Source organism: Propithecus coquereli, unplaced genomic scaffold, assembly GCF_000956105.1.
Source record: "Propithecus coquereli isolate 6110/MARCELLA unplaced genomic scaffold, Pcoq_1.0 Scaffold85, whole genome shotgun sequence".
NCBI lineage: Eukaryota > Metazoa > Chordata > Mammalia > Primates > Indriidae > Propithecus > Propithecus coquereli.
In genome coordinates, this window is record NW_012154729.1 from 3,956,058 (window position 1) to 3,982,200 (window position 26,143).

General features: G+C 38.9%; 1 protein-coding gene across 1 annotated transcript in view; it reads right to left on the reverse strand.

Moving 5' to 3' along the window:
• The window catches only part of CFAP54 (cilia and flagella associated 54), a 344,097-nt gene that overhangs the window by 189,609 nt on the left and 128,345 nt on the right, over positions 1 to 26,143 (reverse strand). Inside the window, exons 37-42 of the mRNA XM_012663989.1 lie at positions 20,611 to 20,834; positions 20,023 to 20,158; positions 15,608 to 15,716; positions 4,737 to 4,889; positions 1,075 to 1,162; positions 223 to 432 (exon numbers count right to left, since the gene is read on the reverse strand). Coding sequence (XP_012519443.1) covers positions 223 to 432; positions 1,075 to 1,162; positions 4,737 to 4,889; positions 15,608 to 15,716; positions 20,023 to 20,158; positions 20,611 to 20,834 — 920 coding nt within the window. The remainder of the gene's footprint in view (positions 1 to 222; positions 433 to 1,074; positions 1,163 to 4,736; positions 4,890 to 15,607; positions 15,717 to 20,022; positions 20,159 to 20,610; positions 20,835 to 26,143) is intronic.

Sequence of the window (26,143 nt, forward strand, 5' to 3'; positions counted from 1 at the left end):
TGTGCCCACGTGGTGCTCATATATTGGGGGGTGGGAGGTGTTACATGAAGATGGTCATAAACAATAAACATCGCAAATAAGTAAATTGCTCCACCCTGTATGATAAGAACATGACTGCCCAAGAATCCAGTGTGTGAGAGGCATGACACTCTCCAGGGCACAGGTGGGCACCCACAAAGGAAGTATTAGCTATGATGCAGATCATTCCGTCCTCACACTCACTGTGCTATCTTTGCTGATATGACTGCTCCTTGCAAACACCCCCAAATGCCAACTTTTGACAGAAACTCTTCACTGTAGTCTTTGAAACCTGGAGGTGAAGAGCTGTTGGTGGCATTGGTGAGTGACGTGCCAAACTCTTTCCATGTATGTAGAACATCTGGTTTTCTGAATATGTCATCAAGAGCTTGACACCAACACTTAAAAGCAGCCCTAAAACAGAAACAGAGCATCAGTCAGTGCATTTTCTGAGACCCCTTAGTAAATTTATCTTCCAGAAGGGAAAGCAAGTACACTGCAGAAACACATCGACTGACATGTTAGAGAATAAATCTCTCCAGTCATTGTTCATAACAATTTCTCTCAGGTAGCATCTGATGAATAAAATGGAGCAATGTAGGCCGGGCGCAGTGGCTCATGCCTGTAATCCTAGCACTCCAGGAGGCCGAGGCGGACGGATCATTTGAGCTCAGGAGTTCAAGACCAGCCTGAGCAAGAGCGAGACCCCATCTCCACTAAAAATAGAAAGAAATTAGCTGGACAACTAAAAATATATAGAAAAAATTAGCCAGGCATGGTTGTGCATGCCTGTAGTCCCAGCTACTCAGGAGGCTGAGGCAGGAGGATCGCTTGAGCCCAGGAGTTTGAGGTTGCTGTGAGCTAGGCTGACACCACGGCACTCTAGCCCGGGCAACAGAGCAAGACTCTGTCTCGAAAAATAAAAAATAATAAAATGGAGCAATGTAGTATTACTGAAGAACTAAAATTTATAAAGGACAATTTTTTTGCACAATAATTAAAAATCTTTTCAAACAAACAAGTTTGCCCTTGTTCTACTGACTCTTAAAAATCTACCTTTTCTTTTCTGCGAAGACGAGAAGACTTCCAAGAGTATGCAGTGCCTGAACTTTAAGACTTCTTTGATTGCTGGCTTGAAGAACATCTATGTTTTCAGTCAAGTAAAAGAACAAATATCAGTTCCTGGAAAAATATTTTCCTTATATTTGCAAGAATATTTTAAACTGCATTATTCCTTAACTGTGTGGATTGTAATAAGTCAAATTCAAGCGAATAGTGCCTTCAAATGTCATGCAATGTATACATGCGGAGAGCAAAGCAAACGGTGCTCTGTTTGAACACAGAGCTGTGAGAGATTGGATCTAACAGATAGTAACAAGGAGGCTTCATGGAGAAAGTGGAATAAGAGTCAGGCAAGGAGAGATAGTGGAGAAGAGAAGCTCAGAAAAGGCATGTGAGGGGAAAAAAGGATGGGTATATGCGAATGCTAGGTATGACTGCAGCATGGTTTTCTGGAGAGGGTGAATCAGGAGAGTGAAGAGGGAGGAAGCGGTCAGATGCAGGAGTCCTCTGAATGCCGCATGGAGAAATGTGGACATTATCCCATAGCAGATGGGGAGACTCAAAGGGTTTGTTTTTTAGCAGAGATGTGACAAGATCACAGAATATACCTGAATTTACCTGAATGCAGAAAACATATCTTTAATATCACATGAATTTGTTGTTGTTGTTGTTGTTTTCTAATAAATGCATGGTTTCAGGAATGTATAGCAAAAAAAAACCAACTGACATGGCAGTGGTTTCTAACGAGGGCAGTACTGTCTCCTAAAGGGTATTTTAGAAATCTGAGTAAGGGTTTGCTTAGTTGTCACAATGGGACATCTCCTGGTAATTCACAAGTTAAGACCAAAGATACTAGATGGCCTGCAAGGCACAGAAACTTCCTCCACAGTGAAGGAAAAGATGAGAAACCTGTTTATAACTAACTGAGTCTAACATCTAACTTCATTTTACACATACAAAGGGCATTTTTGCATGATTTCTAAATGCCCTGAATTTTCAAGAAATGTAACCACTGCAGTACTTTGTTTTGTTCAGAATTTTACCAAGATTTATTTGCCATTTTAAAAAAATCACGTCATGAAACTTAACAATGCTGATAGCACTTGGGTCACCGATACAACACACCCACATCAGTCTGCATTTGTAGCTGTCACATTCATGGTGATTCTACATCCTAAATATAAACATCTGACTACTTCTTTATACCTTCTAATGCCTGAGCCTTTACACACTAACACACAGATTCTTTTATTATAAAGTGATTTTGTTTTATTTTTTTCTCCATTTTATATTTTGGCTTCGTAATGACTTTTTCAAAATAATATGTATAATAAGAATATATTAAGTATAAATTTTATTTCAGGAAGTAAAGAGGAAATTATAAAATGCCTGTTAGAAAAAAGGGGGACATTGGATCTATAATATGGATTGAGAATATACTGCTGAATTTGTAGAAAAGCCAAATCAAGGGAAAAGACAAGGAAAATGGAATCAGCTGGGACCAGAGCAAATGGGCATCACCCCCACCCCCACAGGGGTTCACAGTTCCAGTTAAAGAGGGATAGACAAAGGGTGGCCTAGACTCTCACAATGGTGACACCCAGGATAGGAGAGAGGGTATCAGAGGGGCTGAAAGCATCTTCTGTCTCCAACTGTTCTGTCACTGCCTACAAGTGTGTGATGAATAGACTATAGTTCAAGCTCTTGCATCCTTTAAGATAACATTTTAGGACCAGATGCAATCTTAGCATTAATGAGGAAGATCGTATTGAAAACATAATGGACAAATCTTACCAATAGTTTGGTGATAAGAAGAAATCACGAGCCCAAGTTGTGAATAGGGGAGTTTGCTCTTCTCCACTGAGCTAAAAACTCTGAAGTGCTCCTGAGAAAGGTCAGGGGGTGTGGACATATGCATCTCTTCCGTCCCCAGGCAAAATTCCACCTTGCCAGAAGTGAATTTGGAATTGTTCATTCCTCCTTTCTCTCCTAAATTCATGAAAAAAAATAATAAAAAAGAAATTTAAAATGAAGAAAGATGGGAAGGTGGCGGGGAGAAAAAAGGTAGAGGAAACGAAAAGGAAAGGAAATGGAAAGATTCTGTGTACAGCTGAAACTTATTTGCTGTTTGAGGGACACGTTTCCTTAAACTTAACATCTGGGATTGTTTCTGAAGATCCCAGGTGGAGTAGATATCCCTGCTATTTCATAGAGCACTACGGAGGGGCAGTTAGCCAGAAAGCGAATGTTGAGATGATGCTTTGCTTCTCTGGGACTGGTGAGTTTGCCTTTTTTAAATAGCTTCCAACAGTAAGATGCTAGTTTGCCTCTGGGGCAGAAACCTTTGGGATAGAAGCAATACAGAGGTAGTTCTGGCCTGAAACAGAAAAAAAAATGGGAAAGAGCCTGTCTCTTTATAAGATCAGAGAACACACAGGGAATAAAAGAAAAAATATCTTAGGGGAAGTACATGGTCAAAAGCAGCAGAGAGAGAACTAACATGGATTTTGAAGTCTGCGGCCAGAGGACTGGGGATATTGAGAATACTGAGAATATTTTGGTATCAGCTGAGATTCAGAGTGAGTTGGTGTAAACCATTCCTAGGAACTGTATTTGATTTTTTTTTTATTCATGACCTTATCCATTGTTAATGTATGAAGTAACTGAAAGAGGTGAACGATGTGGAGAGCTAATTTTATGTAATGTGAGTCTACAGACAATACAACCAAAAACTATGGATACATATCATAGAAAGTGGGTTTTTTTGGGGGGCATGTGGAGGATGGCAACAACAATAACAAATAAATAAATAAATGAATAAAACTCTGCCAATGGTTATTATAAAAAAAGACCAAATTTCTAAAAGATCAGTTCAGTGGAAATTAGTATCTTAATTAGGTATAAGTTGAAATCTATTTTAATAACTTTAAAATATAATTATTTTAAGTTTAAGTCTATTATCTAAGTTTATTCTTACTATTCTGATAAATTTGAACAGCAAGGATCATAAATATAAATTAGGATTTAAAAAATTTTCAAGTAACCTAAGTATAGATATTTCGGGATTTTTCCCAGCCTAAATTTGAATGTATCCTCTTTCTGTGAGGGTACCACTTAACCACTCAAAGCCCTGCTTTGGTTGAATTCGCAAACTGATAATGTTGAAAAGGAAGAAAACAAATAAATGTAACAAATAAATGTAATGCAGTAAGATCTCTAAGATCAAAATCTGTGGTATTAATAAGAAATCTTGTTGGTTCTTATTTGTAAATGTTTCCATTTCTTTGACATTGATAAAGGAGTATTTTGGTGAAAGGTTCTAGTTAATCCAGTATGACTCAATCCATCTACGTATGAAAGTGAAAAAAAAGACCACAGTATCATACCTGCAAAGAAAACTGTATGAATATAAATGTACAGAATGAATATTGTTTTCATATGTACTGTACTCAAGGGATTTTGTTTTCATATCTACAGCACTCAAGGGATTTTGCTAGTTTTACAGAAAGCATAAAAGTAGGTGAGTGAGAAAGTGCCTTGGTTGGAGTAAAGTGTAAGAGAGAAGAGGGAAGCTCGTGAGGGCAGAACGTGGACCATCACGCAAGGTGATAAACCCACATGAATAAAGACTCAGCGATATAGAACAAGCATTTTACCTTGTGTTTGTGCAAGAAATAACAAAAGCAACTTTCTGCTGTGCCGCGTTGATCTGTTATGATGTTTGGATTTTTCCAGGGTCTCTCTGAAACATCTCAAAGTGTCCGACACATCCACGGGCACGCAGACGAGCTGTTTGGCTCGGTTATATTCTGAAAGGAAAAGGAGGAGGAACGTTGGGGATGAAACGCTGCATCAAGCCAAGCTAGTAGCAAGTGAGTTTCTAATTCAGAGAATTTCTTGGTCCCAATCTAAAGCTGCTAAATTCAAAGCCCCCAGATCTGCAGCAGATGTTTCAACATTCGGATCAATTTTTTTTTTTTTTTTACCTTTTGGTATATTTGAAAGTTCCTTTAAAAAAAAAAAAACTTAGAAAACTTTTGATTCTTATGAAATGCAAATAACTTTAGATCTTGCCAATTTTCCTTATGAAGCCTCCTACTTTTTCTTTTGCTGAACATAAAAAATGAAATAATCTACTCCTTTTCAGCTGCCTCTTCAAAGCAAAGGTGTCTTGGGAAAGAGAAGAAAGGAGAAAACAAAAAAGCTTGGAGATAGGCAACTGCTCTCTGAAGGGAAGGAAAAAACAGGTTCCTAGCACTGGAGGATGCAGAGGAAAGGAAGGTGGGGCTGTGAGTGGGTAAGGAACTGACCCGCTGTCCTGAAAAGTGCCTGGAAAGGGGAGATGGTGGGAGAGAGTTGCCGTGAGGTCTGTGAAGAGAGACTGATGGTCCTGGGAAGGAGGCTGCGGATTTGCTGCATACCTTATGCAAAACGGGCCCAAGAAAGAGAAGAATCACAGCTTGCAGGATTAAAAAAAAAAGAATTTATTTCTTCAACAAGTTGAACCAGTGGAATGTCCTCTTTAAAATCTAAGGCCTTGGTAATATAGCAACTTACAAGGTAATGGGGCTATAAGAGGTTAAGAAGCATGACCCTTGTCCTCAAAAAGTTCGCAATCTAGCTTAAGAAATGGGATACTCCAACACTGGAGTAACAGAGTCACATTTGCAGGGAGTATCTGGTTACACACTGAAATGAGGGAGAGATGGAAGAAAGAGATCAGCATAGGCAGGAAAGGGTGAATACGAAAGACTTTGTGAAAGAGAAGATACGCCAGCTATGTCTTAGAGGATAGGGAAAATTGATGAGGAAGAAAGAAGCAAGGGGCTTTAAATAAGTAGAATAAGAATAGGAATAGCTAAAATTTATTTAGGACTTTCACTATGTCAGGAACTATTCTAAATAACTTACTGTGATTGTCTCATTGAAACCTAAAATCAGCCATAAGAGTTATGCACCATTATTGTCCTGTTCCTCATTTCACAGATGAGAAAAATAAGTCTTCCCTTAGGGCCCAGAACTAGTTTGTGCAAGCAGAGGTACAGAAGCAGTGAGGGTGGTGAGTTCAGGGCACAGGGAGATGAGGCGGCCAGTCCTGGAGAACAAAGAGAGTTTGCCAGAGTCCTGAGCCTCACCGAGTAACTGGGCTTCATCCTCTTTAACGGGGAGCCCAGGAAGGGTTTTGACAGAAAGACTCCCTCAAAAAGAGGCAGAACTCTGACAGAAAGATATTTTAGGAAGAGTTAGCCAACAGTTGTATTCACAACAGACTGCCATGGAGAGAGGCTGGCGGTTGGGACTGTTGGGCCACAACAACACAGATACTCTGCGATTCAACGAAACTAATGTTGGTAGCCATGGAAACAAGGAGGGCCCACAGGGAACATTTCCATGTTAGAAGCGACAGGAATGGTTAATTGGCTATGTGGTAAAAAAGAAAGGGGGAGCGTCACCTCTTCCACCATCTTTTCAGGACCAATGACTTGCTTCCCATCTCACTGAAAAAGAAAGAAGCAATCCAAGAAGATTCCCTCAGACTCCCACCCCACGCCTCCAGCACCTGTGCCCAACTGCACTCCAGGCCGTCCCTCCAGCAATTCTCTTCCATCTCCAAATCACCAATTGTCCCCTCTGCTGAATCATTCCCAGCAACACGATTTGCTGTCATTTCTCCTATCCTTAAAAAACTAACATACGAGAAAACATACAAACAAGAAAAAAAACCTCTCTCTCGACCCTATTCTCTCCCCAAGCTACCATCCTATTTCTCTGCTCCACTTTACACCAAAATGCCTCAGAAAGTTGTCTATATGCATTGTTTTCCAGTCTCTCTTGAACCCATATAAATCAGGTTTTGCCCCTCTCTGCCTTAAAGGTGTCCTTCTCCAACCCCTGTGATCACTCCTTTGTCCCCTTTGATAATTCACCCCATGGACTCAAACTCTTAGCATTAGAGCCCCAGGGATCAGTCCTTAGGCTGAATCTCTTTTCTTCTTAATTTACACTCACTGCCTTAACCATCGCACTCTCATGCTTTTAAATATTATCCATGAGCTGGTGGCTCCCAAATTTATATCTCTGGCCCCAAATCTCTTGAAATTCAGACCCATCTATCCAATGAGCTACTCTGCTGTGTGTCCAATAGACAGCTCAGACCTAATATGTCCCGAACTGATTTCCGAATCTTCCCCCGAAACCTGCTTCTCTCACTGTCTTTTTCCATCTTATTAAAGAATGGCTCCATTGTTCCAGCTGCTCTGGCCAAAAGCTAGAATCATCTTTGACTCCTCATACCCCAAATCGAACCCACATCAAATCCTGTTGGTCCTTCCTTCAGAAGACGGCCAAGACCTCACCCCCTCTCCCCAGTTTCACTCTCCACTGCCACCTGCATGATGTTCCAAGAGCTCTTCATCTCCTTCTGAGGTACAGTAATTGCCCTCCTGAATGGCCTCCCTGTTTCCACCCTGGCCACTCCCACTGTGTGCTCTCAGCACAGCAGCCAAAGGGCTCCTTTTAAAATGTAAGTCATCCCCTATCACTCCTCTATCCAAAGCCCCCAGCAGCTCCCTCATCACCTAGAGCAGACATCAATGCCCTCAGAGTGGACGACAGGGCCCCACATGAGCTGGCTGCCCCTGCCTGCTCTGCTGCTCCCCGTCCTGATCTCTCCCTCCTACACCTGCAGGCTTTGCCTCAGGGTCTTGGCACCAGTGGTTCACTTTGGCCCAGGGCAGTCTTCCCTCAGATGTCTCGAGGTCTTGCTTCCTCAGCTCCTGAGGTTATTGCTGAACTGTTAACTTCTCAGTGAAGCCTTTCTTCTTCCTTGATCACCCTACTTAGTATGGTAGCACCCCCTGCTCCTTTCTGGCTCTCTTTTCTCTGAAGCACTCATCACCTTCTGCTATACTGTGTGGCTGACTTGTTTACAGGTGTCTCCCTCCACGACAATGCAGATGCCATGAGGGCAGGGACTTTTGTCCACTTTGTCCACTGTTATTCCCCCAGCACCATTACAATACCTGTTACATGATACGTGTTTAATAAGTATTTGTTAAATAAATGAATGGCTACAAGTTTTCAAAGCTAAATGGCTGGGATAAACTTTATTAATAATCACTTTTATAGGTTAATTTCAATTGATCCTCACAGCACCTTAAAAACTATAAGGGGTAGATATCACTCACACTTCACAAAGGAGGAAAAGTTAAGTTGATGAATATGACTTGTTTTCAGCCTTTAGAATAGATAAGAGGGAGAACCAGTGTTCAAGGCCAGTGCCTTTCCCAGATGATTCACCAAGGGTAACAAATCTCAGTAACAGGCGGTGACTCAGATCTGAGGTCTCCTGATTTGGGCACAGAGATGCTTTGTGAATAGGACAGGAATAAGTCTGAGAAAAGTTAATGAGGGAAGAAACCTAGAGTCCTTGTGAGCCCGGGGAGCAGGGAGGTCCTGATGGAGTAAGACAGGGTTACACGCTGTAGCCATAGAGACGACACCTTTCAATATACCCTAATGTCAAACCAGGCTCTAGCTGAACCAGGAACATGGCTGCATTAACAGAAATACTTGTTCCCCCTGAAAGTTCAGTCTTGACACGACAATCTATCACACGTTTCAGAGAAGCAAACACTTACGCCAAAGTAGCTCCTAATAACTCTGTGGGAGCTCTCATTCCTCTACCTTGCCAATTTCACTCTCCTGTCTACTACATCCTAACCCCACCATCTTGCCCCCTCAATGTCCCTCTCCACTAAGCCGTGCCCAATCCTGCATGATCCCAGACAAGGCATACCCCCTCCTCCTCACCCCCCATCTGATGCACAACACCCTGAAGATGGCAGATTTCTACTCAGTTTTTCTATTTTTCTTGCAATAATTCATAAGCTTGGCTTTTATCTTTTTCTCCTTAGAGAGGGAGATCAGGGACAGCCAGGGCAAGTGTCTTCATCGGTTTGGGCTGCTGTAACAAACTACCACAGGCTGAGTGGTGTGTAAACGACAGAAGTTTATTTCTCACACCTGTAGGGGCTGGAAGTCTCAGATCAGGGGCCAGCATGGTAGGGTTCTGGTGAGGGCTCTCCTTCTGGCTTGCAGATGGTTACCTTCTCATTGGGGCCTCCCTCCCATGGCAGAAAAAGGGCTAGAGAGCTCCCTGGAGTCTCTTCTATAAGGACACTAATCCCAGTCATGAGGGCTCCACCCTTATGACCTAAATTACCTCCCAAATCCCCCACCTCCTAATACTATCACCTTGGGGGTTAGGATTTTGACATATGAATTTGGGGGGCCACAAATATCCAGCCTATAACAGCAAGCAAAAGAAGAGGAAGGTGGGAAGCCCCCACATATTAATAATATGAGACACTTTCTCTAGACCTTAGTTTTAAATATCTTTTAAAACTGCGATAATTGGGACCTCCCTGCTCCCTGGGTTCACAATTTTTTTCCCTCATTAACTTTGCTCAGGCTCAATCCTATCCTAGCTTCAGAGCATCCCTGTGCCCAAAATTGGGATGACTCAGAGGGTTATTGTTTTAACCTGTATGTGGAAGTGTCTAGCATAGTTCTGCCATCGAGTAAGCATTCAGTAGATGAAGGTTTACACTATGACTGCTAGTAATATATTTTAAAAGTATTTATTGAGCACTCACAAGTACTAGGCACCATGCCGGGCACTGAGGAGATACAAAACAGAACACAATCCTTGCTCCTACAAAGCTTACATTGTAGAATAACATCTGAAAAATTTTGTTTATAATAAAAATAAAGTCTGAATAAAACCATCCTGCTACTTTTTATCAAATATCTGCTTATAAATAATTCCTCTTTGTGTTTTTTGTAAATTTTACTTTTTTTCCTTTTTTTAAAGTCCTAGCATACCTTTTCACTTGTGGTCTAATTAGGGTTCTGGGGTGGTGCTGTGGCTGTCTACATGAGAAAAATAACACAAAGCAATGAGGAAATATCATTTGCTGTGGAAGCCTTATCCTGACAGCTCTATCTCAAAGGGGCTCCTCTCCAAAAACTTCCATGGATAATTTAAGAAGCTATTCCAAAGGCACTAACAGCTTCAACAGTTTGAAATAGGTAAGAAAAAGGAGAAGGAGGAACAAAAAATGAAAAACAAAATGATGTCTTTCATTGTATTAAGGTAGAAATGAAAACTGAAATGCCAATGAGTCCTGAGAGATGGGTCTACCAAGGAAGGATCCTAGGCGGTGATTTGAAATTTGGGCTGCTTTCTACACATTTGGTCACATCCATTCAAATGCCCAGAGGCACTGATAAAACACACCTGCCAAAGGGTTGCAAATCCCAACACACCTGAGGACTGAATGACCCTATCAGAGAACTTAAATACCAATAAGGTCAAAACTCTAGAAAGAGATTCCAGACAGAATGCAAAAACAACTACAATAAAAAAGGCATATCCATAGAGTCATCTCCCCTATGGAGCTTAACAAGCAGGCAAGTTACTCATCCATACGAGAATAATCTATAAAGTGAGGTATTCTCACTTCTCCAAATCCTACAGAGACTACACCAAATTACATATGCATTATTAAATAGTTGAAGGGAGAATAGGATGCTGTTAAATAACGAGTACACCAAATGTTCCTAGGCACTGGAGCATTGCAATATCTGTTCTGAAGAATTAAATGTATTAAGCATTACCACTAAATGCTATCATGCCAAAAGAAAATCTATGATGTTCTTCTAAAGCAGCGATTTGGTGTGGAAATCATCATGAGTATACTCAGTCTTGTAAAGAATTGTAAATATGTCGTGGTGACATACATAAGACCCAACATGCTTATAAACATGTTAATGATCTGAGTCTAGTGCACTGAAAAAATTTAGCATACTAAAAATTTGCCAAATTAACCCAAAAGCATAGGCCACAAGGTGTTCCTAGTCACACCTTGAATCTTACAAAAATTCTAGGATCCCAAAATCTTATAAAGAGCCATAGTTTTGATGCCAAGTTTTTAATGATAATAATTCAATATAAAATATATTCAATATAAATCCTGTAATTAGTGTACAGGATCATCTAAAAATTACCATACTACCACAAAAAGTCAGAATAAAGTGTCTGTCTCCCATAATCCTATATATATTATTAGAGGAGATTCTAACCTAAACGGGAGCAATGGAAAATAGACCTGGTAGTTCAGTGAAGCCCTCAGGAGTTGAGCAATTAGACTGACCAGGGTTTTGAATCACAGTCCCACTACTTACTAGTAACATTTCATTTTCTTGTCTGTTTTTTTTTTCATCTGTAATATGAGCATAATAATATCTACCTCCTAAGACTGTAAAAATTAAAAATGCTAAAGATAGTTCTGGCTCAATAAATTATTACTGCCATTACAATATTTTTTAAATTTAATCTATTTTAATATTTCTTCTCTATTAATTGTTCAAACAGGCTGTGCTTCTACCACCACTGAGAATCAGTCCAAAGGATCACTGGAGCTCGACTGCACCTATGTTCCCTCTGCCTCACCACCACCGTCTCGCCTTTCCAAAGGTAACTTTAACAAGAAGCAAGCAAAGTGCTTTTCTGACATTGCATCCATCATCAGTAAACATCTATTGGTACACAGGTCTAGAATTTGGTTAGGTATGTTTTTCTTATCCCTTTGATGCTAGCCATCATTTTGATAACAACCATTTTTGACACATTTTCTTTTTTGAGTTATGGATTCCCGAAACAGGGTAACTCCCAAGATTTTGCAGACGAGATCAAGAAAAGGAGAACATGCCCAGGAGGAACCACCACACCTCTTTGATTGAAACTAGTAGCACAAGATTGACCACAAGAAAATGGTCATCTTATTGTTTACTGACTAGGAGGGGATAATCTGATTTATCATTGGCAGTAAAACCTACAAATTTATGATCACTGATCTGACTCAGTTGGACCCTCTACATTGCTCTACAACCCTTCACCCTTCCTTCTCCTCTTCTTTAGTGGCCAGACTATGTTCATTCCTCCTGAAATCTCCAACCCTATTAACATTGGCTATGCTCACAGCCCCCTGGTTCATTAAGAAAATCTCAAGTGCCCGATGAGAACATTTTCAACCTCTGTGCTTAACCACCTGCAAACTCTCCTGCATTTGGGCCTATTCTCTCCTCCTTCCTTTCTGCCCTAGCAGAGGCCTCACCCTCCTGTCTAAGGCTAATCCCCCTGTCTCCCACTCTGCCTTGTGTCTTCTCAACGTCCTTGCTCTATCCAGTATCTTTCTCTCCTATCTCCAAGCTCTCCCTCCCTCTACTGGCTCTTTCCATTTAATATATAAATATGCTCCTTTTCTCTTATTAAAAAGACACACAAATAAAACAAAGCCCTCCTGACCCCCCTCCCTGAGCTCTCTATTTCCTTCTAGCTTCTGTGGCACTCTCTCTAGCTCATCACTGCTAACCTTCCTGAAAGGCAATTCTCTATTCAGTGACTCTCTGCAGGTACAGCTCACTGCTATTGTACCCACCAATCAAAACACTCCCACTCCCCTCCACATCTTTTCCAAGCAAATAGATACTGAGATCTTTTCACTCAGCAAATAGAGATTGAGTTTCTACTATGCATCAGACACAGATGAAGAGATCTGGATTATATCAGTGAACAGAACAATAAACTTTGCCCTCACTGAGCTTACATTTCACCAGGGAAAACAGACTAGTAATCAATAAATTCAACAAAAACCTAAATTATACAGTATGACAGATGGTGAGAAGTGCTTTAGGAAAAAGAGAACATACAGCGGAGTAAAGGAAATTTGGAGGAAGCAGGCAGGGTGTAGTTTTAAATTGAATGGTCAGGGTACGCCCCATTGAAAAGATGAGATGTACACAACTTAAGGGAGGTGAGAGGCTTATTAGTCAGACATCCGTATGGGGGAAAGAGCATTTCAGGAAGGAGAAACAATGAAAGCAAGGCCTTAAATTGGAGGTGTCATGACAACGAGGCCAGTGACAATGACCACTCCTACTGTCAAATACAGTAGACAATCTGTCCTCACCTATGTGACCTCTCTCTCTGACTGTTGACTGCTTCCTCTTCCTTAAAACTCTCTCTCACCTTGGCTTTGTCTATACCACTGTCATCTGTTTCACTTCCCAACTTTTAGGTTGGGTCCCAACCTCTTTCAGATATTGCTCCTCCTCTGTTTGCTCCATGATAGCAGTTAGGGCTCTTCACATGTTCTATGCCCCTTTATCCTGAGTACAAAGTATGATCACACTTCTCTACCCCTTTTTGAAGTTAGGTGTAGCCATGTGACTTTGGTGTATGAAATGTCAACAGATATGATACGTGTCACTTTCAAGTAGCAGCTTTAAGAGCCAGCATGTGATTTATCACATCTTCTTTTTTCTGCCTGAAAAATGGAGGCAATAACCAACCTATCTCATTAAGTGACTGTAAGCTAATATTCATAAAGCATTTGTAAGAGTGCCTGATGTGTGATGCATAATTATAATTCTTTTATTGGGGTTGTTATAATAATTAAATATCATAATCCATGGAAAGCCCTTAGCATAAAGCACTTAGTATGTGCACATGTGGTCTGGCAAAAGATGTGCTCGTAACTCATGCCCCTACATGGCTTCGCTACGTACAGCTCTCCTAGAGGGGAGCATTAGAATCCTGTTTTCTGACTCGGAAAGAATCATGGGAGCTTGTGTGAGGATGGAGATTCCATTACGAGTAGCAGCAGCCCAGTACTCCACCTCACTGAACAGAGTAGCATGTGTAGGAAATAGACTTTGTTCTCCCCGTTGTGTTAAGGCAATGAGACTTGGGAGTTGTTTGTGCTACCCAGGAGGACATCCTCAGGTCTACACTCCACATAACTGTCCCTGGGTAACCTTATCCAAACCCCTAACTTTAACCACCACCAATATATTGATGACTAAAATATAGATCTCCACCGAGCTCTCTCCTGAGTGCCTCATTAATACATCCAACCATATACTGGATAGCTCTACTCAGTTATCATCCAAGTTTAGATGAATCACATCCAGGCAAGTAATTCCAAAGTAACCTTTTGCTCTACTTTGCTCATCCCTTTAGTTTTCCTGTCCAAGTGAAGGTGCCATCCACGCATCTGGCCACCCAAGCCAAAAACCTAGGCAACTTGAATTCCACCCTCCTTCATCCATCCCCCACATCTAACCAACACAGACCTCAGTCTTGTGGGCTTCCTCTGCTTCCTCTCCTTTTCTTTCACGTCTGTCCCCTTCCCTATTCTCACTGCCCAAGTCCAGGCTTTCATCAAATACACTTTAACATTAATACAAGTCAGGAGTCGCCACTCTCTGATTCCATTTGGTCACCTTGCAATCGATTTCCCACGCTGCTGCCAAAGGTTCTTTCAAGAAGCAAATATGATTGTTTCACTTTCCTTCTTTAAATCCTTTTAACTAGCTCCCCTCAGCTATCCAGATAAAACTGGATCTCTTTATCCTGCCCTCTAAGACACTTTATTATCTAATTCCTGTCAATCTTTCTAACCTGAGCTTTTGCCTTTTCCTTTTACATTGGCACCATTTAATTATCTGCAGTCTCTCAAAAGCAGATGCTGTTAACTATTATTGTTTTTTTTTCCTTTTCTTTTTTTTTTTTGAGACAGAGTCTTGCTCTGTTGCCCTGGCTAGAGTGAGTGCCGTGGCATTAGCCTAGCTCACAGCAACCTCAAACTCCTGGGCTCCAGCGATCCTTTTGCCTCAGCCTCCCAAGTAGCTGGGACTACAGGCATGCACCACCATGCCCGGCTAATTTTCCTATATATTTTTAGTTGTCCAATTAATTTCTTTCTAATTTTGGTTGAGACGGGGTCTCGCTCTTGCTCAGGCTGGTTTCGAACTCCTGAGCTCAAACAATCCGCCCGCCTCGGCCTCCCAGAGAGCTAGGATTACAGGTGTGAGCCACTGCGCCCGGCCTCCATTTTCATCTTATTCTAGTGCCTCATTCCTACAAGGTGCATTGCCAAAAACATTCCAAAAGGGCTTATCAGCTAAAAGCAAAACAGTCACAACATTCTCAAATCTTCTCCTGTGTTCTATTAATAGTTAAAAGAACTATAACTTAAGCATTGTAAAGACAATAAAACAATCTATATTGAATATGGAAAAGGAAGTTATTATGGGAGTCCAGACAGAAAAAAGAAAATAGCAAAAGGTCAAATAGCAAAAGATTCCCAAGTAAGACAAAAACAGGGAAAAACATACAAAACAACCTTTTTCATCTTTATTTTTCCCATCAATTTCCCTTTTCCTTTTTTGTCATTTCCCTTTCTTAACTTACAGATCAAACTAAAAAAAAGTGTCTTAATCCCCCTTAAGTGATATTTATAGCAACATAAAGTAAATATCAAATGCACTATTTTCAGTCAAAGAAACTTGCAAAAGAGATTTTGCAAACATTTTAATTATGGAAGATTTGACATGTACAACACAACAGCAAACTCTGAAGAAAATTAAGTTTCAAGCTATTAATAAAATTGGTTCTGACCTGAATAGATAAGCGTTTTTAGTAAATCCGTGTAGTGTCCTAGATCTGTTTCTTCAATAGTTTTAGAATTAATGCTAAGCTGCTTCCCAATGAAATTTCGGCAAGTTATCTTAAAAAAGAAAGATGAAAAAAAATATTATATAGGTATTTATAGTTAAAAATTTGGCTTACTTTAAATGTTTCTCTCATTTTTTATTTGTCAGAATAAAGAGATACAAAACAATGCTACAAATAAAAGCTGGCAGAATAGCATTTAATCATGAGAACTTTCAGGAAAAAAAGCGGCTACATAATTTTTCATATTTCTTTGGTACAGCACAGCTGGAAGAGCTTAAGGCAAATTATGTCAAGCAATTAGAATATGATTTTCTGTTATTCTATAAATTTTCTAGTACAAATATATCTTCCATTATGTGGGTTGAAATATATTTAAAATATTGGTTGCTTTTCTAATGGCAAATTTTCCACCCTATTCATAATAAATTCAATTTGAACTTCCCTTGTGAAGTTTTGCAGAACTAACTTCCTATGTAGTATTTTGACAATTTATTTTCTAACAGATATCTGAGTCTTAAAATTATAAAATATCTGAAAACAGAATATTTTTAGACAGAAGAAAATTTTTTAAAGGGTCTAAGATCCTCTTTTCTCCATTTCTCTGCCCCTACCCCTTTGAAGTAACCTTAAAATACAGCCCTCCTTGAACCCCAGTCTGAAGTAGATGCTTCTTCATTGCCCCGTATTTCTATAATGAGATGTAAACACAGTCAAATAAAATGGAAATTTCTTCCCACAGTCTAATAAGGCCCAACTTTCCCTAATCTTTCCCACTTCTCTGGCTTCATTAAACCAATCTTTATTGAACACCCATTGTGTTACAAACACTGTTCCAAGCCGAAGGGATAATACAGCAGAGAACAAAAACAAAAATTCCTATTCTTATGAAACTCATTCTAGTGGGAGAAGAGAGATAATAAAGAAAAATAGTGAAGTACAATATATAGTATATTAAAGAATTGTAAATGCTATAGAAAGAAATAGAGCAAAGAGGCACATGATTTTAAATAGGGTAGTAAGGAAAGGGCTCACAGAGAATGAAACATTTAGCAAACATTGGAAAAAGGTGAGGGAAAAATCAATGTGGATATTTGAGGGGGGAACATTCCAAGCAGGGGCAACAGCAAATGCAAAGACCCTGAGGCAAGAATATCTTAAAGAACAGTGTAGTTAAAACCTGCAAGGCAGTAACAGGATATGAGTTTCTGGAGGTAACACAGGGATCAGTTATGTAGGATAAGTTATACTAAGGCCATGATAAAGATGTTCACTTTACTCTGAATCAAATGGGAAGCCACTGAAGGATTTTAAACAGAGGTGTGACATGGTCTGACTTGGGTTTTTTAAAGGTTCATTCTCTCTGCTGCATTGAGAACAGACTGTAGGCTGGAGGTGGGGGGTGCAGGGTAATTAGGAAATCATCACATTAATAGAAGCAAATGCAACAGTGGCTTGGGTCAGAGAAGGAGTGGTGGAGAGAGTGAGAAGTAGTTTGATTCTGATTGCATTTCGAAGGTAGAGGATTCGGTAATGAGTTGGAAGTGAGCTGTGAGAGCAGGAGAGGAACCAGGGATGTCTCCAAGGCATCTGGCCTGAGCAGCCAGGACAGGCTTGTCATTGATTGAGGAAGACTTGGTGGAACAGGTTTGCTTGAAATGTGCTAAATTTGAGAATTGTACTCAGTGTCTAATAGAAGATGTTGATTAGGTAGTGTGATGCTTTCTTATATATCAACCTGGCTAGGGCTAAACTATGAGGAGGAAAAGGAGGGAAGCATCTACTCTGTGGCATACATACTTGATCCTAGTTGTTAATCAAACCCTAACCTAGGTGCTGCTGTGAAGGGATTTTGCAAATGCTAATTAAAGACCCTAATAAATTGACTTCAAATTACGGAAATTATCCTTGGTGGGCCTGGCCTAATCGAGTGATGAGTCTCTGCCCTGTCAGCAGTCCCCGGGACTCCAGACACCAAACGACAGCCGGGTCTTCAATTGTTCTCTCCTCACTGGATCTTCCCTCACCAACTGCCTATGAAGAACAGCTTCTGCCCATGCCTGTGGGGATCCTTCCTGCTCATGATCCTGACTGCCTGCCTTGCGGATTTTGGATATGCTTAGCCAACGCCTCACAAACACATAAGCCAATTCCTCACAATACATCCTTTGACAGATAGACAGACATGTAGATAGTGGATATTGTGAAATATATATTTGGTCTTTGCCTCATTTCCCTGGTATACAACTCCTAAAATCCTTGGAATCTCCGAAGTGATGTATTTTTGTATGCTACTGAATTGACTGATGGCTGGTAGCCCCTAGGATGGGTCTGGTCACCAGAAAGACCAAGGCAGCATTAGGACTTTCAGCCCCACTCCCCAACCTCTAGAGAAGGTAGGGAGGTGAAGGTTAAGTTGATCGCTAATAGCCAATGATTTAGTCAACCATGACTATTCTCCATAAGAACCCAAAAGCACTGGGTTCAGAGAGCTTCCAGAGAGCTAAACATGTGGAGGTTCCTAGAGGGTGCTGCACCCAGGGAGGGTAGGGAACCTTCCCCATACCTTGCCCTATGCATTTCTTCATCTGTTTCCTTTGTAATATCCTTTATAATAAACCAGTAAATGTGTTTTCTAGAGTTCTGTGAGCTACTCCAGCAAATTAATCAAACCCAAGGAGGGTATCATGGAGACCCGAATTTATAGCTAGCTGGTCAATCAGAAGCGCAGGCAAAACAACCTGGGGTTTGCAATCAGCATGGGAAGTAGGGGCGGGGGGAGTCTCATGGAACTGAGCCCTCAACCTGTGGGATCTGTTGCTATTTCCAGGTAGATAGTGTCAGAATTCAGTTGGAGGATACCCAGATGGTGTCCACTGCAGAACTGGTTTCTTGCTTGCTGGTGGGAAGAAATTTCCACACATCTGGAGTCAGAATCATGTTGTGAGAGTGCAAGGGGAGAAACAGAGTTTGTTTTTTCCACTCAATAGATAAGATAGATCTAGCTTACTAGTTCTGCTCCTCTATTTGAACCCTGACCAATACAGGTGGTTAGATATAGCAACACAAAATTCAGGAGAAAGGTCTACAGTGGGGATGTAATGTCAATAGTCCTCATCATAGAGATGGTACCTAGAGCCACAGACTGAATTAACTCATTAAGGGAAAGGATATGGATAGAGAGGACAGGAGGTTCAAGAACAGAGTCTTGGGGCACATTAACATAAGACATCGGGGAGATGAGAAAGAAGAACAAGCAGCAAAGAAGACTCAGAGGTGTGTCTGCCACATTTCAGCCACATAGGCTTTCTTTCTGCCCCATCTCAGGGCCTTTGCCCTTGTTCTTCCCTTGGGCTAGAATGCTCTTTCTCCAGGTGATTGGCTGGCCGCTTCTCACCAAATATCACCATCTCCAAGAGGTCCTCTTGATCACCCCTACCAACGTTTCCACCCTCTCCCACCCAGCCTATCTCTATTCATTGACCTATTTTATTTTCTTCAGAGAACTTATAATGTTCATAAATCTTTTTATTTATCTGTTTGCGTGTTTATTATCTGGTCCTGTTAAACTATTAAACTACATGAAGTAGGCATTCAAACTGTATCATCACCAAAACTGAATATGCAAGAGGCAAGGCTATCGCCATAAGGAACCTTCACGAGAAGAGGAAAATGTAGTCCTTTCTGAGTGAGTGCAACACCACAGCACACAGACTGGTGTGGAGAGCAGGAGCTGGATTTCAGCCCCTGCATATGCCAGGGACCTTTGGGAAGGACGGAGACTGTACAGCTGTATGCAATGGCTCTAATTAGGTGGTCAACACATATTTGTTAAATTAGTAAATGAGAGAATTTACTTATCTCTTTTCTCCACCTGATTCAAGCTATACCATGACTTCCATGGGCCCTAGGCACTTTTGCCTTCATGGGCCATTCCTCCATTAAAAATAAATTAAAAATTATACTTTATGATTATGTTGGTAGAAATAAAAAAATATGAATAACAAAAATACAAACATTTTATTTGACCTAAAAGTTATTTTTTTCTTCTTATTTTAAAAGAAATTAAAACACTTAGTAGGCTCCTGAAAGTACTATGGGCTCTAGACACTGTCTCCATTGTACTTAATGGATAAGTCAGCGCTGACCCAAATAGAAGCTTCTTGTGCACAAGTACTTAATTTCTGTTTACCCTGTATCTGGAAAAATCTGGCACATAGCAGGCTCTCAGTAATGTTTGTTGATTTGAATGATAAATGCCTAAGTGAAAATAATAATATTTATCTGATTTCTAAGTCTTTGTGTATTGTATGTGTACTAATAAGGAATCACAACTGCATGAATAATAGAGCTGAACTTACCTTCTCTCCATATTCGGCCTCATACATTGCACAAGGTTGTTGGGTAATATCTGGGCCCTTGAACTTGCGTATTCTCAGAAGAAGCTGGCGCTGTGCATATACCAGGAGTGGTGTCACTTGTTCTGTATACCTCTCACTAGACAGGGGTAAAGAGTACGTTAAAAAGTAGGCCGGGTGCGGTGGCTCACGCCTATAATCCTAGCAGTCTGGGAGGCCGAGGTGGGCGGATTATTTGAGCTCAGGAGTTCGAAACCAGCCTGAGCAAGAGCGAGACCTCATCTCTACTAAAAATAGAAAGAAATTAATCAGACAACTAAAAATATATAGAAAAAATTAGCCGGGCATGGTGGCGTATGCCTGTAGTCCCAGCTACTCGGGAGGCTGAGGCAGGAGGATCGCTTGAGCCCAGGAGTTTGAGGTTGCTGTGAGCTAGGATGACGCCACGGCACTCTAGCCCAGGCAACACAGTGAGACTCTCCGTCTCAAAAAAAAAAAAAAAAGAGTACATTAAAAAGTAAACATTAGTCAAAAGACTTTTTTTTTCCAATTAAGTCTGTTACTTTCAATTGCCCTTATAGCAGTACTTACTGTGAAATTGTATTGAACTGAATGGCAAGCGATGCTAGTGTTTCCCATTTTTCCACTTGATATAAAACTTCTAGAGATTTTAACACAAAGTCATGGATCCATTTCAAATCAACCAAATTTACATCATCCAAAGGATGCTCAAAAGTAAGGCTAGAACCACCGTTATCGTTTTTAATATTCCCGTAACAGCTTGGAACACTGAACTCTCCTTTGTCTTCAATAGACTGCAAGTAGCACATTGAAAAAGAATTATGTAATTTCAGATTTTACTACATACTTTTTCTGAAAATTGAATGTGATAAAAATGCAACATGGAAAAGAACTGAACCAAAAAGAAAATTAAAATATGTTTTGATTATGCAAGTCAAAGCTTGATAATTTGAGGCAGTACTATCCAACACAAATTTCTGAGATGATGGAAATATGCTACATTTGTGCTGTTCAATAGAGTTCAATATAGTCACTCAACACTTATAGCTACTGAGCTTTTGAAATGTGATTAGTGCCACTGAATTTTTTTAAAATGTTAAGGGGCTTATCAATCAAAGATTTCAGAGAAATACAGTTCCCTTTTTTTTTTCAAAATATTACGGGGGTACATATATTTTTAGTTACATGGATCACTGTTGCAATGCTTGAGTCAGGGTTATAAGTGTGCCCATCACTCAGATAGCATTCATTGTACACATTAGGTAGGTTTTCACCCATTTCCTCCTCCCCCTTCCCCACTGCTTGATTTCCATTGAGTTTTACTTCCTTCTATGCACTTGTGTGCTCATTGGTTAGTTCCAATTTAATAATGAGTACATGTGGTGTTTGTTTTTCTATTCTTTAGATACTTCACTTAGGATAATGATCTCTAGTTCCATCCAAATTTTGCAAAAAGCATTAATTTGCCCTTCTTTGTATTGAGTAGTATTCTATGGTATACATATACACATTTTGTTAATACACTTGTGAATTTATGGGCATTTGGGTTGATTCCACATCTTTTTAATTGTGAATTGTGCTGCAATAAACATCCCAGTGCAGGTGTCTTTTTGATAAAATGAGTTATTTTCCTTTGGGTAATTACCCAGTAGTGGGATTGCTGGATCAAATGGTATGTCTACTTTTAGTTCTTCGAGGAATCTCCATACTGTTTTCCACAGAGGTTGTACTAATGTGCAGTCCCACCAACAGTGTATAAGCATTCCTTTTTCTCTTTATCCATTCCAGCATCTGTTGTTTTTGGACTTTTTAATAAAGGTCATTCTGACTAGGGTAAGATGATATCTCACTGTGGTTTTGATTTGCATTTCCCTGATGATTAGTGATATTGAGCATTGTTTCATCAAAAAGGCAGAAAGCTCACAAATTAACAATCTAATGACAGATCTTAAGGAACTAGAAAAGGAAGACCAAACCAAACCCAAACCTAGCAGAATAAATAACTAAGGTCAGAGCAAAACTAAGCAAAATCAAAAACAAGAAAATTATAGAGAAGATCAATGAAACAAAAAGTTGATTCTTTGAAAAGATAAACAAGATTGACAGACCTTTTGCTAGATTAACCAGGAATAGAAGAGAAAAGACTCAAATAAGCTCAATCAGAAATGAAAAAGGTATTACAACTGATACCCCAGAAATACAAAATATCATCTGTGACTACTGTAAAAATCTCTATGCATATAAACTCAAAAACATAGAAGAAATGAACAAATTTCTGAAAACACACAACCTCCCAAGACTCAATGAGGAAGAAAGAGGACTCCTGAACAGACCAATAAGGAGCAGCAAGATTGAAGCAGCAATAAAACAATCTTCCAACAAAAAAAAAGCCCCAGACCAGATGAATTCACAGCCAAATTTTACCAGACACACAAAGAGTTGATACCATACTGCAGAAATTATTCCATAACATCGAAAAGAAGGGAATCCTTCCCAACTCATTCTACAAAGCCAGTATCACCTTGATACCGAAGCCAGGAAAGGACACAACAAAAAAAGAAAACTATAGACCAGTACTACTTATGAAAACAGATGCAAAAATCCTTAATAAAATGCTAGCAAACCAAATTCGACAGCATATCAAAAAAATAATCCACCACGACCAAGTAGGCTTCATCCCAGGGATGCAAGGATGGCTCAACATAGGTAAATCAAAAAATGTGATTCACTACATAAACAGAAGTAAAAATAAAGATCATGTGATCATCTCAGTAGATGCGGAAAAAGCATTTGACAAAACCCTCAACAAACTAGGGATAGAAGGAACATATCTCAAACTTACAAAAGCCATATATGACAATCCCACAGCCAGCATCACACTGAATTTTTAATTTTATTTAATTTTAATTAATGCAAGCTTAAATTTAAATAGCGATGCATGGCTAATGTTTACTATATTGGAAAGCACCAACTAAGATCTATAGTTTTTGGTATACAATCACAATCCATTTAAGGGTATTAAACCAATAAAGTTTTTAGGAAAAACAGGCTTTAGTATAAACAAATAATGAAGTTCCCTATTACACTGGTTACATATGTTAACTTGTAGAATAATATGCCCAATTCCTTGATGCAAAGGTCAAGCTTATAGAGGATAAAATCTTCCGGAAGACCCTCTTTTTGCCTAAATTAATAAGTTACTATGTAATTATTGTGTTCATTTCCCATGAGTCCCTGATACATTTGTGTATACCTCTGGAAATTCTTAAGGCAAAACAAAGCCCATTAGATTCATTTAATGGCCAAGCTATAGCCCAAAACAGTTGAGTAACTCAAGTCCAGCCCCTCCTATCTCAACAATACCTTTAAGAGTAGCTTTAATATGTCATGATATCAGGTAGTGAATCCTTCAAATTTGTTCTTTTTAAAAAAATTTTTTAGTCATTCACTTTTTTTTTGCACTTGCTCAGAAATTTTTAAATGAACTGTCCATTTATACCAAAAAAAAAATACATATTGGGAATTTCATTGAGATGTCATTGTATCAATAGATCAAATTAGGAATAACTGATTTCTTAATATTAAGTCTTCAGTTCATGAACATGATATATCTCTTCGTTTATTTAGGTCTTCTTTTATTTTTTTTTTCTGTAATGTTTTACAGTTTTCAGTGTAGAAATCTTGTGCAAGTTTTGTTAGATATACTCCTAGATATTTGATATTTTAGATGATATTTTAAATGATATTGTTTTTAAGTTTTCATTTTCTAATTATTTACTGCTAGTATATAGAAATAAAATTTATTTTTGTACATTGATTTTAATCCTGCTACTTTATTAGTTCTAGTAGTTGCTTTGTAGAGTCCTATAGAGTCAAGATTTTCTGTAAAAAATCATTTTGTTCACAAATAAAAACAGTTGTATTTCTTCCTTTCTAATCCATGTGCCTTTTATTTCTTTATCTTGCCTTATTGTACTGTCCAGGATCTCTGACATGATGTTTAGGAAAAGTGCTATGAGCAGACATCCTTGCTATGTTTCCAATCTTCACCATTAAGCACGATGTTATCCGTGGTTGTTTTCTATTCCTAGCTTGCTGCGAGTTGTTAACATCAATTGACACCAAATTTTATAAATACTTTTGCTGCACCCATCTCAATGGCCATATAATTTCTCTCCTTTAACCTGTTAATATGGTGAATTCCATTGATTGATTTTCAAATGTTAATCTTACATTTCTGGGATAAACTCTATTTGATTATCATTTGCATATGTGTATATTTTATATATTATATCATTTACATATTTTATATATTTCTGGGATTGATTTGCTGGCATTTCATTAAGGAGTTTTGTGTCTATGTTCATGAGGGATATTGGTTCATACTTTTCTGGTTGATATCTCTGTCAGAATTAAGCTGGCCTCATTTCTAAAAAAAAAAAAAAGTATAACAGGGAAATATTCTGGGTTTGGAGTTTTATGTAAAGGTTTCTGATTATGAATTCAGTTTTATTAATATATTTAGGGTAATTCATATTTTCTATGTCTTCTTGTGTCAGATTTGTTAAGTTACACTTTCCAATAAATGTGACCATTTCACCAAAGTTGTAAAAATTGATCATAGTATTCCCTTATTTATCTTTTAATATCTATAGGATCTATAATTATATCCCTCTCTCATTACTAATTTATCAGTAATTTGTTTCTCTTGCTGTTGTATTTGTGCATCAGTATTCTTAGGAGGATACCAGTTTTAATAACCTTTCAAAATATTAATTTTTTACTTTATTGATTTTGTTTTTGTGTTATATTAACTGATTTCTGCTTTTCTGGTTTTGTCATTTTCTTCATTTCTTTTTCTTCTTTCCTTCCTTCTTTTTACTTGCTGTGGTTTTAATTTTCTCTTCTTTTCCTAGCTCCTGTAAGTGCAGACTTAGATAATTGATGTTATATTTTTCTTCTTTTCTACTAAGCATTAAAAGCTATAAATTTCCCTCTATGCACTGCTTTATTTGTATCCACAAATTTCAATATGTTATCATTAGCTTTAAATATTTTCTGATTTCTCTTGTTTTCTTCTTTGATCCATGAGTCATTTAGTATTGTGTTGTTTAATTTCCAGATATTTGGAGATTTTTCTTCCTGTATTGTGGTAATCTGTTTAAAATTTAATTATGTAGTAGTGAAACTGCATACTTTTTAAAATTTTAGTCTTTTAAATTCTATTAAGACTTACTATATTTTTTGACTCTACATATGATCCATCTTGGTGAACACACACCATTTGCATTTGTACTCTTTCTATCCACCTGGGTTTACGGTACTTCGATTCTGACATTAATTTCCCAGAGTTAGCTCAGACACCACAGGTTTAAGTGTTCCATCCTCCAAAAAACTGCCCTCACTTCAGATTGCCAGCCGTAAATGTCAAGGTCACTCACTCTTCTGACTGATCAGCTATGAATTTAAGGTTTCCCATAACACCATCAGGTTTGATAATTTACTAGAATTACTCACAGAAATCACTGAAAGCATTATACTTATAAATACAGTTTTATTATAAAGGAAACAACTCAGGAACAGCCAAATGAAGAGGTGCATGGGGCACAGTCTGAGAGGATCCTAAACACAGAACTTCCATGCCCTTTCCCAGTGGAATCAGGGCATGTTACACTCGTGACACATCAGTGCGGTCATCAACAAGGAAGCTCTTCAAGCTTTGGGTGTCCAGAGTGTATTTTAAATTTGTGTTATTAGATGCATACACATTTATGATTGGTATGTCTTCCTCATGGATTGAGTCTCCTCTTATTATGAAATGTCCCTCTTTACCTCTCATAATGCTCCTTAATTCGAAGACTATTTTTTCTAATATTAATATAGGCTCACCACCTTTATTATGTTTACTGTTTTCATGACATATCTCTTTTCATATTTTTATTCTCAATCTATCTATTTCTTTATTTTCAGAGTGTTTCACTTGTAGACTGGTATACTTGTCTTTTTTATCCAGTCAGACAATCTCTGCCTTTTAATTGGGGTGTTTAGCCCACTTATATATAATATAGTTATTGATATGATTGAGTCAGATTTAATATTTACT